Source organism: Macadamia integrifolia, unplaced genomic scaffold (assembly GCF_013358625.1).
Source record: "Macadamia integrifolia cultivar HAES 741 unplaced genomic scaffold, SCU_Mint_v3 scaffold2617, whole genome shotgun sequence".
NCBI classification, from domain to species: Eukaryota; Viridiplantae; Streptophyta; class Magnoliopsida; order Proteales; family Proteaceae; genus Macadamia; species Macadamia integrifolia.
The window spans coordinates 16,674-34,975 of NW_024868835.1; the positions used below are offsets into that span (position 1 = coordinate 16,674).

General features: G+C 37.4%; 2 protein-coding genes across 2 annotated transcripts; one reads left to right on the top strand and one right to left on the bottom strand.

Annotated features, from left to right (window-relative positions):
• Positions 1–782: 782 nt before the first annotated feature.
• On the bottom strand, positions 783–4,399 carry LOC122066854 (lysine histidine transporter-like 5). The gene is made up of 8 exons (XM_042630679.1): positions 4,241–4,399; positions 3,483–3,643; positions 3,008–3,391; positions 2,439–2,838; positions 2,211–2,316; positions 1,834–1,925; positions 1,667–1,735; positions 783–1,091 (listed from the first exon to the last, which is right to left on the bottom strand). The coding sequence occupies exons 1-8, from the start codon at positions 4,316–4,318 to the stop codon at positions 993–995; spliced, it is 1,389 nt and encodes a 462-aa protein (XP_042486613.1). The 5' UTR covers positions 4,319–4,399; the 3' UTR covers positions 783–992.
• Positions 4,400–11,516: 7,117 nt separating this feature from the next.
• LOC122066853 (inorganic phosphate transporter 1-4-like) lies at positions 11,517–13,508 on the top strand. The gene has a single exon (XM_042630678.1). It carries the CDS (start codon positions 11,709–11,711, stop codon positions 13,305–13,307), a length of 1,599 nt encoding a protein of 532 aa, XP_042486612.1. The 5' UTR covers positions 11,517–11,708; the 3' UTR covers positions 13,308–13,508.
• Positions 13,509–18,302: the final 4,794 nt, after the last annotated feature.

Here is an 18,302-nt window from a genome sequence, read left to right on the forward strand (position 1 = left end):
TGAATCTGGGAGCCAATACTGATAGTGGGATTGAAAGTTCGCAAGAGTTTTTAAGAACTTTGCTTCTCTATGTTTTTGGGTTATTTCTTATCAGTCACGAAAATAAGATAATTTCGAGAAAGAAAATTTTCCCTTCTAGTCATACAAGTGATTTTTCATTGGAAAAAGTTTTCCTCCCAGGTGGCTGAGTGAGATAAAGGCTCAAACTCCCTTTGGTTCCTGTGACCCTGAGGCCACGATGAATAGATTCATGTTCACTACGGCCTCCGGAAAACTCGATCTTTTTTTATATTAAATGAATATTTATCATAAATTATCCCCTAAAAAAAAATATGGTTCTTATTATAAGGAGTTCCATTTCGAAACAATTAAAAATAGAATAAACATTGATGTGTCAAGATCAAAGTTGCTCCATAGAATCAACAACTCCTAAAATTCTTTGGAAGTAATATCAAACAGGATCTGTATCTATGAGAGTTAACATTAAATGGATTGTAAATATTAAAATCTAATGCATTGTTGTGTGAAACTACATCATTATAGGAAAAAATAAAATATAAAAAGGAGTACCCATTACACAAGGTTCCCATATGTGCAAGGTTCGAGAGGGTGAGAACTATCCAGTCTTAGTCCAAAAATGTCGATTGCTTAACCATCAGATCGCAACATTTGTACATTATAGATATTTCTTAAATTTAGAAAGATTATTTCAACAATCTTAAGAAAATAAATAAATAAATGAAACCTTCCAAAGTCCTTTCTATGTTCTTAGAGCTTTGATAGAATCAGAAGTACAAGACTAGCTTCGCATTGAATAATCTAACTGACACAATCGACAAAAAATTCCGATTGTCAGAGTAACTGTTCATGGTCTTAAATGTTGAAAGTTTCAGATATTTCAATTGGTATCTTAACCAAAACACAGAAATAAATTGATATTTCACAAACAAAAATTGGCAACATTTAAACTATTTTTTTTCTGTAATTACAACCTAAGAGAAAAACTTGTAATCTTTAGCACTAATAATAATTTGTCGCATTCCTCCAATCGGCGCAAGAATCATTATCAAATTTCCAAATACGATCGAGAACTGAAACCAAAAGATGAATTGATTAACTGTTAGCACAATTGAATTTTGATTATAAGGAATATGAGTATTTGATGGGAACAAAACATGTGAACATCAATGGAATAAACATGCCTTATGCCTTGTTGAGGTCTGTGATGGTAGTTGAGGGTTTGGGTTTTGGGCTTGTGGAGGTGAAGCCCCCACGGTATGGTATAATCTGATGGATCAATCCAACTTGAAGGATTATATATTTGTACCATTGTGTTATGTAGGCAAGTGAGATTTGGTGATTTTTGAGTTAGGGTTTTTAGGGGAGAGTTTGAATGGCAAATTTAGATGTTCTTAACAGATCTCCACTATAATCTTTCTTGCATCATATATGAGAAGATGATTCATACACAACATATCTTGTTGTTTTGCATAGATCATTCAGCAGGTAAATAATAGGGTTTGAAACATGGTCAGCTATAAAGGATATGATTCTCCCCTTACCAATTTTTTTTTTTTTTTTTTTTTTTTTGACAATCATGTATCCAATGACTGATAAATTGCAATAAAGTTTTAAGGCGGATGAATATAAGTCATATTCTACATACCCAACATGCAATCCAATGGAAGCTCCACCTTTTTGGTTTTTTAAGGATAAGCCACATTATACAAGGGAGCTGCATAAAAAATTCCATGGATCAAGAAATAATAAGATATGTAATAAGGAGCATTTACATACATTTAAAAATTATTAACTATGGTAATGATCACTCACAAAATATGATGTGGATGCAAACACGAGTCCCCCAAAGAACCCTAATAACCCTCCAAAGAAAGGGATGCAAATCCCTATAAAACCTGTCAAAACTGAAAATTGCAAGACCAAAAAAAAAAAAAAATTGATTATATATATTGAGGTTTAAGAAAACATCCATGTATTCTAGCTTCACCAAAACCATTGAAATTTATGATAAGGGATAATTTGGGTATCCATTAAAATCCAAAAGGCTAGGTTAGGTTGGCTTAGTTTCAGGTGCTAATCGAATCCTGTGAAATTCATTCTTTCCTTCCCGGGAATAGGCACTCGTATAGAGCCCAGATTGTTGATCTAAGCATACGCACCCAATTACGCTGGATTTAGGGAATACTTACTAACATAAGCACTACGTGCAATTATGCGGAGAGTGAGCCCTGGAGTGCATCCTAAATCTTTTACCAAGTATGATTCAATCATGTCAAATACTGGCATTGCAAAAACCTGAAAGGAAAACAACCCAAAACATTCAATTCAGATTTCATCGAATTTCCTTAAGGCCGTCGAATAATTAGAAGAAAAGAAAACTCAACCAGTCTATTGTTTTTTTTGGAAGTCTATGTTACCTGATAGCTTCCAACAACATGGATAAACACCATGAGATTAGCAGCAGCAATAAGCCATGCGGGTCTGCTGAGTGTCACTAGGACATCATCATCTACACCAATACCAAAAGCCCAAAAGCCAGCAACAGAAACTGTGAAGTAGCAAAATGCAACAATAAGGTATGCTACAACTACTCCTTTCCACATAGGTTTACTTGAAGGCTTCTCAGGAGTTGAAGGGATTGTAGCCTGAATCTCTAGAACAACACTATGGCCAGCAAAGGCAAAAGCTATTGTTCCCATGCCATTGAATATGTCGAATATGGTGCCTGCTGTGGTGGTTGCACGAATGCCGTATTGCACTGGTCTATGATTTTGCGAACCTTTTATTGCAGATGCAATGAAAGCTATGGAAGAGTAACTATACACATCAACAAAGAAGTAAAATTTAGATTGTGTTAGTGTTGGGGTTCCATGCGGAATAAGGAAGCAATAATCCCACATCAGATGCGAATAACCCAATGTGGGTACTCATGAGTTCTACCTAAGTCCTTAACAGTAGGCAGTGAAAACAAAGAAAAGTATTGTACCTAACGGACATTAGGGCTGCAAGTAATGAGACTCCCCTTAGGGAGTTAAAATTGGGAGCCTGAGAAAGCAGCAACTGCAGGCCACCAAAGATTGTAATGAAGTAGGTCTTTCTAATTGAGCCTGCACTTGGGAAAACCAGCTCAAAAAACTTCTTTAGAGAGTTTCCACCAGTGACCATGTACACAATGTCTGTAGCTACTTGAACAATTAATTGTTGAGGCATTACAATCCAATAACCCTTCTTTTTTCCAAAAGCATGTTCTCCTAGCTCAGGGTAACGATCGAAACGTTTTCCAGGCTCACATTCATGTAATTCAACCAGTTGCCACAATGAGTACAAAGTGACCACCCATGAAAGTGCTAAGATACCCATTCCAGGAACCCTGTAAGACACAAGATCAACCAGAAAAATTGTTGAGAAGAAGAAGAAGAAGAAATTAGGGTTTTTCGATGATAAAGCCAAATATATAATACCATCCAAGCTCGGACATTGCGAAAGGCAGTCCAAGTACACCTGCACCAACCATAGCTGTTACATTGTGGAATGCAGAGTACCACCAATTTGCTTTCCGAGAAGCTGTTACTGGAAGCCAATTCTCCAAGTTTCTCTCTCGCGCGGTTCTATTTGAATCTTGCTGAATTATAATTACATACAGTTAGATTCAATCTCAAGATAGAGAGAGGGAGAAGCCTCATTCCAATTAATTGCAATGAGATATTAGACTACTTAAATTGAAACATGGGAAGTTTCAGAATCCAAGCTAAAAGGGGTAGGTATACATGTTTTGAATCCTACCTGTTGTATGATTGTTTAGCCTTACTAGGCTTGAAAGTGTTAGTAGGAACAAGTTAAATCAAATCCCAATTCAAATTTGATTTTCTAGTCCAAGATAAATGAAAATGGGCTATTACTGTGCGAATCAAGTCTTAACTTTCTTCCAAATTTCAGGGTTCGGATTAAATGGTGGGAGATTAAAATATAACACATCTCCCCTGTAACCAAAAACAATGATCAGTCTAGAGTTCTATAAGGATTAAGGCGGAGAAGTGCTGGGTTTCACCAAGAAAACTGTTTATATAAAACGCCACCAAACCCAACAAGAAGGTCACACTTGTGACTGTAAAGATTGCACCCATCACAATATGAACTATAAGGATCACAACAACTATTTGTGAAGATACCATAAGGAACAGAAATTAAAACATGTGAATTTAAATGGGAGAATACTAACAGTAGCTTCAGCTCCGGCTCCGGCTCCGGCTCCGGCTCCAGCTCCTGCTCCGGCCTCTGTCTCTGTTGAGCTGCACATGTTTGCTGGCCTGTGAAGTGAGAGTGAGAGTGAGAGTGAGTGAGTGAGATTTCCTCCCTGTGGAGTGAGAGTGAAACAGTAATAGCAGTGCTCAATAAAGAAAAAAATAAACAAATCTATCTAACATTTAAAAGGATTTAAGGCAACTAGAGATCCTGATAAATTGGAGGGGATCTCTTGAATTGGTCATAGAGTGAATTATGGTTAGAGTAGAGTGACAGTTGAAGTAGAACATAGAGAGATTCAAGGAATCAATCCGGTTAAAGTCCACTGACCCTACATAACTTTACTCTACTGCCACATGTCTTACCAAGAGAGAAGATTTATAGAGTGGGGATCCTTTCCTCATGATGGAATCCTACTATGGGGACTAATTTGATACCTTATGGACCGTGGGATTATTCGTTGGATCCTCTCTCCCTTATTTAGAGGATCCATTCCCTACTTTGCCGGACTCTTTGATGAAATGGGTAACTGATAGAAGATTAAAAGCCATATTCTGTTATAGAGTAGGAAACTGAGCTGTTTCGGTGGGGGCAGTTCCACGTAGCCGGAGTCCTGCCAGGGAAATGGAATCTAGGGTATGTTTCTAGGTACTTTTCACCCTTGCCCCTGGAATTCTATTTCCAGAACTGCTACCAGGAGTAACAGGAATCCTTTTTCTCTTTTATTTTCTCAAGAAAGACTATTGAAAGAGAATCGATATGGGTTGATCTACACAGATAGAATCCACCACAGAGTTGGCTATTGGGTAGGCTCGAAATGGAATAATTCATTTTTCCTTTGGGTTCACAAATACCCTCCTATTTTCTAAATTACCCTTGAAGATTCCATTTCTTTGGTTTACAGCCCAGGCCAAATTTCATCCCTTAACCCTTACCAACACAAAAACTTGAAATAAAAAATTTGTTGCTAACCGGTTTGCAACCAATGAAATGGAATAATTCACATTATTTAGTCCCTTAACCCTTACCAACACAAAAACTTGAAATAAAAAATGTGTTGCTACCTGGCTTGCAACCAATGAAATGGAATAATTCACTTCTTTTTAAAATTCACAAATACACTATTAGGTTTTGGTATTTCCAAAAAACCTTTCTAGATTCCTTTCATTGACTGCAACACAACCAGCAGCTAAATTTTGTCCCACAAAGCTACTCATGAGGCACGAAAGAAAGATGAAAGAGTAACTTACCCTGTCTGCTATGACTATGAGCCTTTCTGTGAACCAGTTGAGTTGCAGAAGAGATACCCTCTAGAGACTCGTCCACCAAACCCAAACCCAAACTCAGAGAGACACCTTGCGCCTTTGTCTCTCTTTTGAAGGAGAAAAAACGATAATGTCAAGTATTTATGCTCAAAGGGGTGAACTCTTTTAACGCAGATGGCAACGTTTCACCATTTCATGAAAGACACCATCTCTCTCTCTCTCTGGACGACTCAAAATAAATGAGGCTAACAAAAGTTCATGTGATGAGAAATCATTTTTGAATTTGTTAACCACAGTGAGTAAATTTGACGGGTAATCACAAGACTGAATTTAAATTTAAGATAGAAAAAAGAAAGAAACTATTCTGAAAATAAAGCAAAATTGAAGGGAGAAAGGAGAAAGGAGAAAGGAGAAAGGAGAAGAGAAGAAGGAAAAGAAACGTGAAGGATATGGTTTGGGTGGCAGTCTCTAATGTCTGGGAGACCCGTTTGGAAATGCTTTGGGTAGTCTCTAATGGCTACGCGACCCGTCTCGATGAGGTTATCAACTTCCTAATGACACAAATACTTTTCTCTTCTAATCAGAAGTAGAAGTTGCAGGATTCACACTCATGGGAAGCAAGGAGAGAGCACCACAAAGAAGAGAGTGAAAGATAATCTTAAATAAGATAAAATTAAGGCAGGATACGTTAACGGATAGGATACATGCATGGGTAGTTGGAAAGGATATGGACTCTACACAAGATAACTGTAATTCTATCCATTCAGTAATAAATCCTACTGGAAAATCACAAGTAGAAATTACTTGGACCTTAAATAGACCCAAATCCGTTTATCCAAATCCCAAAAATTTCTCTCTTTGAGAATCAATTGGTCCGATTTGTGTAGAACTGAATCGATACAATTCAATTTTGGTTTGGTTACATATTTGGTTTTGACCCGTTTGTGTTGCGTTCATAATCCACAATGTGGTATTTAGAAAAAGGATTTCAATTTTGAAACCAGAACAGGCCAGATTTTTTCCAATTCAGTTCTGTTGGTCTTTAAACGGTTTGGTTTGGTTTTTTTTTTTTTTTTTTATTCTTAATCTAAATTGACACTCTTTTATGTGTTTTTATTACGGGAAAAATAATGCTACCTAGTCGCATTCCCCTCTGCCCTCTCATAGGGTCCTGTGAAATGACATGTGGATACTTATACATGCTCCTCCATTGCCCCAAATGTTGGAGTGAAGGCCATGCAATCAAGTAGCGTTCTTGGAATCCTTAATCCTTTTGTTATTCTTTTTAAAGCCTTTGCATTGGTGTAGAGGGTGTCAATTAGTCGCATCTACTAATTCAAGGCCCTCCATCATCACCAATTATTTGCTGCCTCCTTCACTATGCTTGTAGACTAAAGCATTGACAAGCTTCTATTTGATGGATTGGTTAATGGCTCATAGTAATCAAGATATAATCGAGCTTTAAATGAGTTAATTGACTAATCAATACATAAATAAACTATAATCAGACTTTCAGACTAAAAACAATTGATTAACGATGTTGGGTGCTCCCAGGCAAGCATAGATCTGACTACAACTAAACACCATTACTAATCCTTTACATAATTGAGCTAGGCCAGACACTTTAACCATTTATTAATCGGTCGAACCGAGGTCAAGTATTAACCAATCGAGCCATATCAGACCGACCGGTTGTGAATGGGGAAGGCTCTAAAAGCAGTTAATAGTTTCCATGATTCTCTCATAGGCAATAAAAACAGTTTATAGTTTCCACGAATGAAGCTCTTTTTACCGAAAAAAATAAAAAACAGTTTACAGTTCCCATGCCTCTCTCATCGGCATAAACGATGGCTTGGAGAGGGGAATCTCCGCGTGTGTGGTATTTTCACTCCACATGTTCTGTTAATTTGACACGTGTTAAAGAGATGAATAAAAATTTAATAAAATAATAAAAAAAAATTTGCTAGTTGATCACGTTACCCTTGCATTAGGGTAGGGTCTACTGAGGGGATATACACCACCATCAATAGAAATAGGGGTATCAATTCGTGGCCTGACCTGACTAAATAGATCGGGACCGACCGTTTATAGACCAGTCTGGCCCGGATAGTTTATTAAACGTGTCGGGCTTGAGCCCGGCCTGTTTACAAATGGTCGATCTCTGTTTTGCTACTTGGACCGTCGGGTGTCCGATCGAGACCGATCGAATAATACCCTACCGAGACCGGCCTATTGTGCACCAGCCTGGCCCGACCCTTTAATGATTGTAAAATACTTATTTTACCCCACAAATTAAAGAGTAAAAACTAAAAAATAAAGACATGTTCACATTTTAAATAATGGTTATATTTGGTATCATATATCGATTTATTGTCTTTTTTTGGACTTGCATGAGTGGGATGGAATATAAGAGCACATTTTAAAGAAGACCCGTTTAAAAATCGGTTAAAGCTCGTTTAACATTAAACATGTCCATAGCCCGATTAAGGCTCGGTTAGGGCCCGACTAAAGCCAGATTAAGGTAACCTGATTATAGTCCAAGGCCAACCGACCGAATATAAAGTGTATTATGCCCTCAATAACTAAACCCGATTAGCTAAATGGGCAGACACGGTGCAGCCTTTGAAAGTTTTCAAGCCCGATTAAGCCCGACCGAAATCGGACCGACCTGACCGGTTGACACCCCTAAATAGAGGTGAGTATTTTGCATTTCACAGGGTAGGTTGTCATTTCAACCCCTCTTTGTATTTTGTCGTAGGAAATATTTGATTTTTTTTTTCCTTCGTAAATCTCTTCATCCGCATTCAAATCTGTATTATAGGACACCTGAGATCTCATGATTCTAAAAATATCCACAATATTAACGATAGAACCCTTTTGTTAGGAGTCATTAAAGATCTTTTTCTAGAGTGCCTAAAATCGCTTAAGAATCTTACCATCTCATCCCATTAATAATCCGGACCAAGATCTATTTGATGTGGATCCAACTCGTAGCCTGGGGATCAAAGAGTGATTCTACTGTGGGAGGACTTGGGCATGCATCCCTAAGTCAACCAGCCGTGGAATCACTCTCTAGTCCCCCCACTCTATGGAGAGGAATTCTATCCTATGTTAATAGGCCGGTTGACTAAATGGGACAATTTTGGAATTAGCACTTTTGGTATCAATTTTGGTACAAACCCATCCCAAACATTAGGTATCTTCCTAATTAATACCCTTACTTGTAACTTAGGGCATGGACGAGCTTTTAATTAGTCAATTAGTTACCATCTCATAGCAATTGGTAGGAGTGCAATCAGACCAGGTTAGACTGGATTTTTAAAAATCCAATTCTAACCCTAGGTTTAACTAGGATATCGTAGCCCAGGCCTAACACTACCAGGCTCAGAGCAACCCAACCCAAATCAACCCTGTTTGATCCTAATTGAGCTGGAACTGAACTAGGTTGGTCGTGATTGACGCACCTCTTTTTTGTCATTTTAAGGTTAGGCTAGGTCAAGCCATCCACCTTTTTTTTTTTTTTTTTTTTTTTTAATACGAAATGTATGGTATTATTATCTGTAATTATATATCACATATTTATAAATAGGAAAAGGCTCTTTGTACCTAAGGTGTACGTTGTGCCTCTTTCTTATTTTTTTATTATTTTTCTCTCCTTGAATAAATGAATAAACAATATTGATGTGTATAGGCATCGAAAATGCCTTAGGTTTAAAGAGCTCTTTCCCTTTATATATGGAAGGTCAAATTGGGTCGGGCTCAGCCCAGCACTAGCCGGATCCTACCCAAAGCCTGATAATCTCAAGTCTCAACCCTAACCCAGCTTGTGGGCTAAAAATCCTAGCAAGGCCCTATCATGCTCAGGGTGGGTTTGAGTGGGCTCGGGCTCGGGCTCATCGGGTCAAACTTTCATCCCTAGTAATCAGGCTAATTAATTAATCGGGCTATAAACATACTACTAACGATCTACAATCAAAGTAAATGGACCAACATAGGCTAATCGGGCTTGGTCGGCATCTAACCGTTTGATGATCCAATGCCAAGTTTAAATTCCAAATAGACCTACCGGTGCAGGTTTGTATTTGATACCCCAAAACATAGAGTTAGGATCAACTGCCGTGCATGAGCAATGTAATTACTCTCCACGTACACTAAGGGCCCATTTGTTTAGGGGGGTTTTGATGGGGTGGGATTTAAGGGGTGGAAGAATTGTACTTATTTTCCCAAAAACATGATAAAGTCATGTGTTTGAATATAATAGGGTAGGAAATACTCTAGACAGCATTAGGAGATGAGCTTTCCAATCTGCTAATGTGACTTTCACCCCAATTTTGGTGGGACTTTGTGGGGTGGGAAGTCATTGCAATTAATAACTCTCTTTCTTCGTTCCTTTCTTCTCTCTCTCCCACAGCTATGTGCTAACGAAACAAGGTTGGGGTGGAAAAATCCAATTTTCCTGCAACTTTACTTTCCTTGACTTTAACCCTACCAACATGTAGGACCCAATAGTCAGACATTCCCACCCCAAACTCCCCTCTAAGTAAACCAAGCCTAATAAATCAACATGTGTCCTATAAAATTGGCGACTCTTTCTCCATGATTCTAAATTGGTTTATTTATTTATTTATTTATTTATTTATTTTTGTTTAAGATAAACGATTAATGATAACATGGCCCAATTGATTTTTACAACCGATATCAATACCAAAGATGTCAATCCCTGTACCATCTTGTTTAGTTAACGGGATCAAACCAAATCTCAAATTATTAATGGGACGAGATGGTACCAGTTCTTAAATGGATTAGGCACTGTAGAAAATGAATAAGACTTTAAATGTTCCTAACAAGATCGTTCAACCATTAGTGTTGTAGATCTTTTCACTATTATAAGATCTAAGGTATCCCTTACTTAGAAAGCAACTTAGAATATGAAACTATGATGAATTTCGTAGTTTTAATTACCTTTTGAAAATAAAAACTAAGAATGTAAGCTTTTCAAAATGAGGACTAAGAATTAATGATGATCAAATAAACAAGCCCATATATATGGTTTTTGACTTTTAGTACTATCACTAAATAAGTTTATAGGAACAAAACTAAATATCCATCACTTGAAACCTTTATAAGAGAAAATACCACCAAAGCACATCAAACTATAACCATAAAATTTCTGGTTCCATTCAATACCTAACTAGTATTTTAGTAGAATCTGTATTGGTTATATTGTTGGGAATCACATCCATGAATCTTCTTGTCCTATTTATTATTTGCATTAAAAATCAGATCCAAATACTACCCCATTTATTAATGTAATAGTCCAATACCAGTGTTTAGCAGAATGGTTCTGGTTTTGGTTTCAAATTGCCACCCTTACTATGAGTTCGATAGGCAATGTTAAATTAGTTGGCGTAATTAAACCGGTCCAAAATCTATCAAACCTTACAAATCCTCTACAGTTTTTTTTTTTTTTTTTAAAGAATCCTCTACAGTTTTCTATCCAATCAAAAGTTTAAGAATAATAATAATAATGTTCTGGGTGATTGCAGTCTTTGTCACAATTAATCTCCCTCCTTTCTTATGTAAAATGACCTATATAAACGAAAAAAAGAAACAGAATATGGGATGAGGATATGAAGGTCATGAGCAAGTTCTCATGCAATTTTTATTCTTGACACTTGTCATGGACACTTGTCACACGCCTTGAGGATAGAAACACGGAGAGTACTCCACTTTCCACGTATCCAGAGGGGAGAGGATCCAAATTCTACGTAAAGTGTCTCCTCCCTTAAAAATAGTTTACAGTTTCCATGCATCTCTCCTCTGCATCCACGTCTCTTCATTCCCATTCAATAATTAAACCTCCCCTTCCACTTAGCACGCTATTATAACGCTCCTTAGATGTCTATTAAGTTGACTATTTCAGGTAGTGAGAGTGAATATTCCATGAATTTTATTATCTTTAAATATAATCTGACTTTTTCCAGCACCTCCCACTTCTCACTGTACTGTCACTCGACACTGGGAAGAAAGAAAGAAAAAATCCACCACTGGAATCTCTTCTCCCAACATTTCTTAGCTTCTTCTCCAAGAACACAGTCCCTTTCTTTCCTGGTTTGTATTTAATTTCCTATCTGCAATTACAAGCTTCAATTGTGGTGAAGGTGCAGGGAGATCTGGACCATGGCCAAAGAAGACCTTCATGTGTTAAGTGCATTAGACACAGCCAAGACACAATGGTATCAAATCACAGCTATAGTTGTTGCAGGAATGGGCTTCTTCACTGATGCTTATGATCTCTTCTGCATTTCCCTAGTGACAAAGCTCCTTGGTCGTATATACTATCATGTAGAAGGATCACCAAAGCCTGGAACACTTCCTCCTAATGTTTCAGCAGCTGTGAATGGTGTTGCCTTATGTGGTACTCTTGTAGGACAGCTTACCTTTGGTTGGCTTGGTGATAAGTTAGGCCGTAAGAGTGTTTATGGTGTAACCCTCTTACTCATGATCTTATGTTCCATTGCTTCTGGTCTTTCTTTTGGTAGTAAGCCTGAGACAGTAATGACTACCCTTTGTTTCTTTCGTTTTTGGCTTGGATTTGGAATTGGTGGAGACTATCCACTCTCTGCAACTATCATGTCTGAGTATTCTAATAAAAAAACACGTGGGGCTTTTATTGCTGCTGTCTTTGCAATGCAAGGGTTTGGTATTATAGCTGGTGGGACAGTGGCTATTATTGTCTCTTCTATCTTCAATCACTATTACCCTGGACCACCTTACTCTAAAGACCCTCTTGGCTCAACTGTTCCTGAAGCTGATTATGTTTGGCGTATAATCCTAATGTTTGGGGCTATCCCTGCAGCATGTACCTTTTACTCACGTGTGAAAATGCCTGAGACTCCTCGTTATACTGCCCTAGTTGCCAAAGATGCTGCAAAAGTTGCAAAAGATATGTCAAAGGTCCTCCAAGTTGACCAACTTGATCAAGTTGAGGAAGAAGATAAGGGGGAGACAATGGTGGAAAGAGGTCCAGTCAACAGTTTTGGGTTGTTCTCTATGGAGTTCCTTCGTCGACATGGGCTTCACTTGTTAGGGACTACATCCACATGGTTCTTACTAGACATTGCTTACTACAGCCAAAATTTGTTTCAGAAGGATATTTTTAGTTCAGTTGGGTGGATTCCTCCAGCAGTAACCATGAATGGGATTGAAGAGCTTTTCAGTATTTCTAGAGCACAAACCCTAATTGCACTCTGTGGTACTGTGCCTGGATATTGGTTTACTGTCTTCTTCATTGATCGTATAGGAAGGTTCAAAATTCAATTGATGGGTTTCTTCTTCATGACAGTATTCATGTTTTCAATTGCCATTCCTTATCACTATTGGAGTGTCAAGGGTCACCATGTAGGGTTTATTATACTGTATGCTCTTACTTTCTTTTTCGCTAATTTTGGACCCAATAGTACTACATTTGTTGTTCCGGCGGAGATCTTTCCGGCGAGATTTAGATCAACATGCCATGGTGTCTCTTCAGCATCAGGAAAGGCTGGTGCAATTGTGGGAGCTTTTGGGTTCTTGTATGCAGCGCAAAACCAAGATAAGTCGAAGGCTGATGCTGGTTATCCTCCTGGGATTGGTGTGAGGAATTCCCTTATTGTGCTTGCTATTGTCAATGTACTAGGATTTGCCTTCACTTTCTTGGTGCCAGAATCTAAGGGGAAGTCATTGGAAGAGATATCAAAAGAAACCGGAGATAATGACGACTCTACTGAACCTGTTTAACTAATGATCAGTTATTTGATCTTTTTTTTTTTTTTTCTCTGTAAGAGAGTGGTAATTAAAATTAGTGGTATGTAAATAAGCAGCAGGTGACAAGGGTTGAGTCTAGTTAAAATGAACAGTTTAGGTTTAGACAACTATATTCACCTGTTGGAGATTCAATTTAGATACTACATTCGGCTTTAATTTGATTAGTTCTCTTAATCTTGTCCTAATCTACTTCTAAAGTCATTGTTTTACTTAGCTTGTGGTTTTTTTTTTTTTTTTTTGGAAAGAGCATTTACTGAGATAGAACATGTGTAGTTGTGTACATCCAAAGGCTTCAGACTAGGGGTGTCAAGCGGTATGGCTGGGTCAGTCTTGATCGGACTTAGTCGGGCTCGGTCAATTTATAGGGTTGTACCTTGAATGCCTGTTTAGCTAAATGGGCTTAGCTAGGGTGGGGCATGGTACAGTTGATAATTGGGCCAGTCGGTCTCAAGCTCTAATCTGGCTGCCATAAACAGACCTTAACCGGCCTATAGACCTATTTAACTGTGAACAGGTTTTAAACAGTCCCTCGTTAAAATTGGTCTCTTCAATGTGCTTGAAGAGATGAGATAAAGATTGGCATAATAAAGAAAGATCCCACAGTTAAAATGGATTAATCCAAAGATGGGCAAAGCAGCTAAGTTACAAAGGTACTCGGTCATTAACCCACAGAAATTAAATCAATTAAATTATGCCTACTCAACCCAAGTTTAACAAGCTCAAATCAATTATACTATGCCTGAAAAAGATGAATGTTCAGATAACAATCACCACTATCTCAACTTTACATATCACATAGCCTTAACATTAAATACAAATAGTACTAGGAAAAAAAAAATACAAGTAGTATTAAAGGGGTTGGGCTTAAAAAAGTCTATTCAGTCAGGCTTGTAAATGTGTCAAGCTGGTCGGACACCCGTTTGGCTAGGTAGTTGCACCATGTACTACCTATTTATAAATGTGAGCCCAACACATTTATTAAACTGGTCAGTCTAGGTCGGGTCAGAAATGTGTCGGGCTAGGTCAAGCCTACCAGTGTGGGCCTGGAATTGACAACCCCACTTCAGACTCACTAATTCTAGGAACCCAAGGAATTTGGAAAGTGGTAGTTTTGTCCTACACATGATAGACAAGGTCTTCCTAGCAAGGGCGCCAACCACAGCTTCAAAGCCCTTGGGATAGAAGAAAATGAAATAGAATGAAATGAAGTATTGAGAAGTTTTATATCATGTAAAAGTGGAAGAGTACAAGTGAAATCTTGAAGACTAAAGCTTTATAAAGCCCAACTGACAGCAAGTGCTTCACCCTGAACTGAGGTGGTAAAATGTTGTGGTACAATAGTAGCCCTTGTGCACATGCCCTCCACATGAATGCTTTGATTCTAGGAAGGGCATCGATCGACCAAATTCTCTTCCAGACCTCCTCTGGTACTTGGTCCCATTGGTGAACTCTTGAAGAGGAAGCAACTGCTGCAACCACCTCTTGTGCTTCATTGAACAGTAAATGGTATGTTGTTCTTACTGAGAAAGACCATTCTTCAGTGGCCACCACACTTGTTTATCCTCTCTTGGATGGATACTCAAAGAAACCTTCAATACCTAGAAATTGGATCAATAAGCTCTGAAACATATATAAGAGGACAACCTGCTGGTTGTTGTCGCTGAATCTGATATTTGGGAAGAGAAGGTAACCATTAATCATGCGAAATTCTAACATTATCTCCTGTTCCAATTTTCCATAACAAACCAGTTTGAAGAGTCTTCCGTTCGTCTAAAAAACCCATGCTCACCAGGAGGTCTCAAGTTTGAGTCTCCTGGCTGTTACCTACTTCCCTCCCTACCTATTAAAAAAAAAAAGAGTTCTAAAAATATATGTACTTCAAGAAATTGTCCTAAAGAGAGTATGGTGAAGACCATAGTCGTCATGCTACTTTGGCCAGCCCCTCTTTGTTGTGACTTCATTCTTATGCTGATAGTTATGTCTTCATGATTAATTTAATGACTTGTTACTATTATTAATTCAGTAGATTTTTTTTTTTTTTTGGGTGGGAAGACACAAATCTATTTATGAAAGAGAGAGGAGCTTGTAGCTGTCAAATTACAAGATTCTATCAACTACGGACTGGAATTTGGCCAAACCATCTTTGGGTCTAGTGTTGTCTAAGTTGACGCGTAGGAGCATCTTCAACGGACGAGGCAAGGGTGTAACTTGGTCTTTTCATGCCCACCACAACACCAAACTCGTAGAGTTCTTTCTCCCTTGGTTTTATTATCAGAGACCATCAAGGTCATGCCCGTGTGGCAATATCAGAGCCTTTGAGCTTTTAATCTACTTTATAAGGTGAGATGTTGGCTATGCAAAAATGGTATGCTTGAGGTGATCTTTGAGTTTTTCGACTGCCTTGTGGTGGAAAGTGATTTTAACTAGTTTTGTTCTTACATCTCAGGGGAGTAACACAACGATCCTGCTTCTCATTTAACTAGTGATTGAGGATATTTCTCATATTTCTTCGAATGTAGGTTTCAATTTGTCCTAGGGAGTGCAACTCGTTAGGTAACTCCAAAGAATAAAAAACAGTTTCATCCATTTTCAAATTCATAGAAGCTATGAAGTCACCCGGTTAATTCATCTCTCGAAAAATGTCCACCAAATGTAAAATGGCACTTCTCAAATGCTGCACTAACCAAGGGCCTTGCACTTGTCTACTTGAATTGTCAATAGTTTTGGAATCAAATATAATAGAAATCCTCTATATTCTTCTTCACACACACAAGATCAGCCCTTTAAATGGCCATCATCTCCAAATATAGCACAATTGACTTAGTCTCAACTCTAACATAAGCAAAGATTTGAGTATTGATCTCATAACGGGCCAACCCCCATAATTCTACAACAATAAAAGGTTTATAACTATGTTTTTCCTTTTTTTAAGTGAAAGGTAAAAAATCCACAACAATGTGCTATTACTGCAGTTTTCTTTTCGTGGCTACAAGTGTCATTGCCTATCACAAAAAAAGGGTACTCTATAGTTGCGAATTTTTCCGGAGCAAATCTATAGCTGTGAATTTTTATTATGAAAATATGTAATTACAGATATATGTGTAGCAAAGGCTATCACTACGGATATTGGCCACAGATTTTTTATTATGAAACCTGTAGTTGCACATTTTTGTGCAACAAAGTCTATAAATGCAGATTTTCGCTGTGAAATTTTTATTTGTGAAACCTGTAGTTGTGGATTTTTGTTTGGAAAACTTACAATTGCATATATCTTTTTTTTTGGTAACAGTATACAACAACAGAATTTTGAGTTAATAGTAAATTGTAATCTTTTGTGAACTCTAGTAACTCTCTCTCTCTCTCTCTCTCTCTTCTTGTTACCTACTGCTCTTAGATGGTGGTCGAGAAAAGTAAGTCTCGTTTTACCTACTAGCTTCTATACCTTATTCTTAAACAATCCTTGAGACTTCACCAGTTAAGAATCCCTTTTAATAGTGAATGAAACATAAATATGATCAAGGAAAACATCAACAAAATCAAAATCTTAAAAAGACCCAAATGTAAATACAAAAGATTGTAAAACATTGCCTTCACGGATTCATCTTAGGCCAAAAAAACTCACACCATAGACAGACATTGAATAGAAAAAATGAGATGAAAGACTGCCATTTGAACTTGGCAGTTCCTTGAGATGAAAGACTGACCTTCAAACATTTTGGATATGTCTGTAGGCATATCACATAAATAAAGATATGAGAATCTTCCCATCACCTTTGCCATATTCACCAAAAAGATATGAAGATCAGAAAAATTGGATAGCCATTCCAACACAGAGAGTTGATCCCAAGTGAAATGAATCCATTAAAACTGTTGACTAAACTTCTATAGCCTGTACAACAGTAATTACAAAATGTAGAAAAAAATATATATATAATATCAATCTAAAGTATACAATAGCTAATCTAACTTGGAAATAGCACAATATATATGTCGATGAAGATCTCCTATATAAGATTTGTACCCTTCATACCATAAAAAGGTTTACATATCTAAGAATAATATGTAATATGTTTCATCAGGCCTTTTGTGCTTGATTCTTGGGCATGCTTGGGCTATTGAGCCCTCAACTTGAGCCCCCCACCAAACCTGTTTGCAAGTTGTAATTTCTAAGTCCAAGCCAACCCAAAACCCAAAAAGTCCAGACAGAGAACCAATATTTTGGGATTGGGCTTGGGCTTGGGCTTGGGCTTGGGCTTGGGTAGGTCCAACTATACCCTCCCAAGTGTCCAAGCCCCAATTTGAATTAGGAGGTTTTAATCTCAGTAGAAATTAGTGTGGGAATTACATAATTATGGAGATAAAAAAGGATAAAATTGGAATAGAGCATAGTAGTTAGCGCAAAATAAAATCAGGACATAGATGCACAACCAATGAATTTAAAGGTAATTAATTTCTGAAAATAGGAAATTAAAACAACTTAGACAGAGGTTCCATAAAGTCTGAAAAATCTCACAACAAGAATCCAAAGAGGATGAAAATTCAACTATGAGTTACTTGGAATTTTGGACCATACCCCACTAAACAATGACAAAAAGTTGAATTTCTCAAAAGATGTAAGATGGTGTGGTTTTGACTGAAATCAGGTTTAACAGAAAACTGGGTAAGGTAATGTTTAAGTTATAACAGAGAATTCCCAAGGCAGATTTAAGAAATGCACTTATTTAGGATTTTTAGGCTTCCTTTAATTTTATGGGCATTTTCATCATTTTCAGCCTATTTTATAGTGCAAAAATTTATATTATTTTATGATTTCTCAGATGCTTAGAAGATATGTTGAATGTGATTCTTTATTTTATTCCTATTTTTCTTATATTTTTAGGGTTTAGCTCGATGTTTTCATGCATTTTTATGTATTTTCATGAATATAGGGTGGTATAGATATTATTTAAATTATTATTTATTACTCTT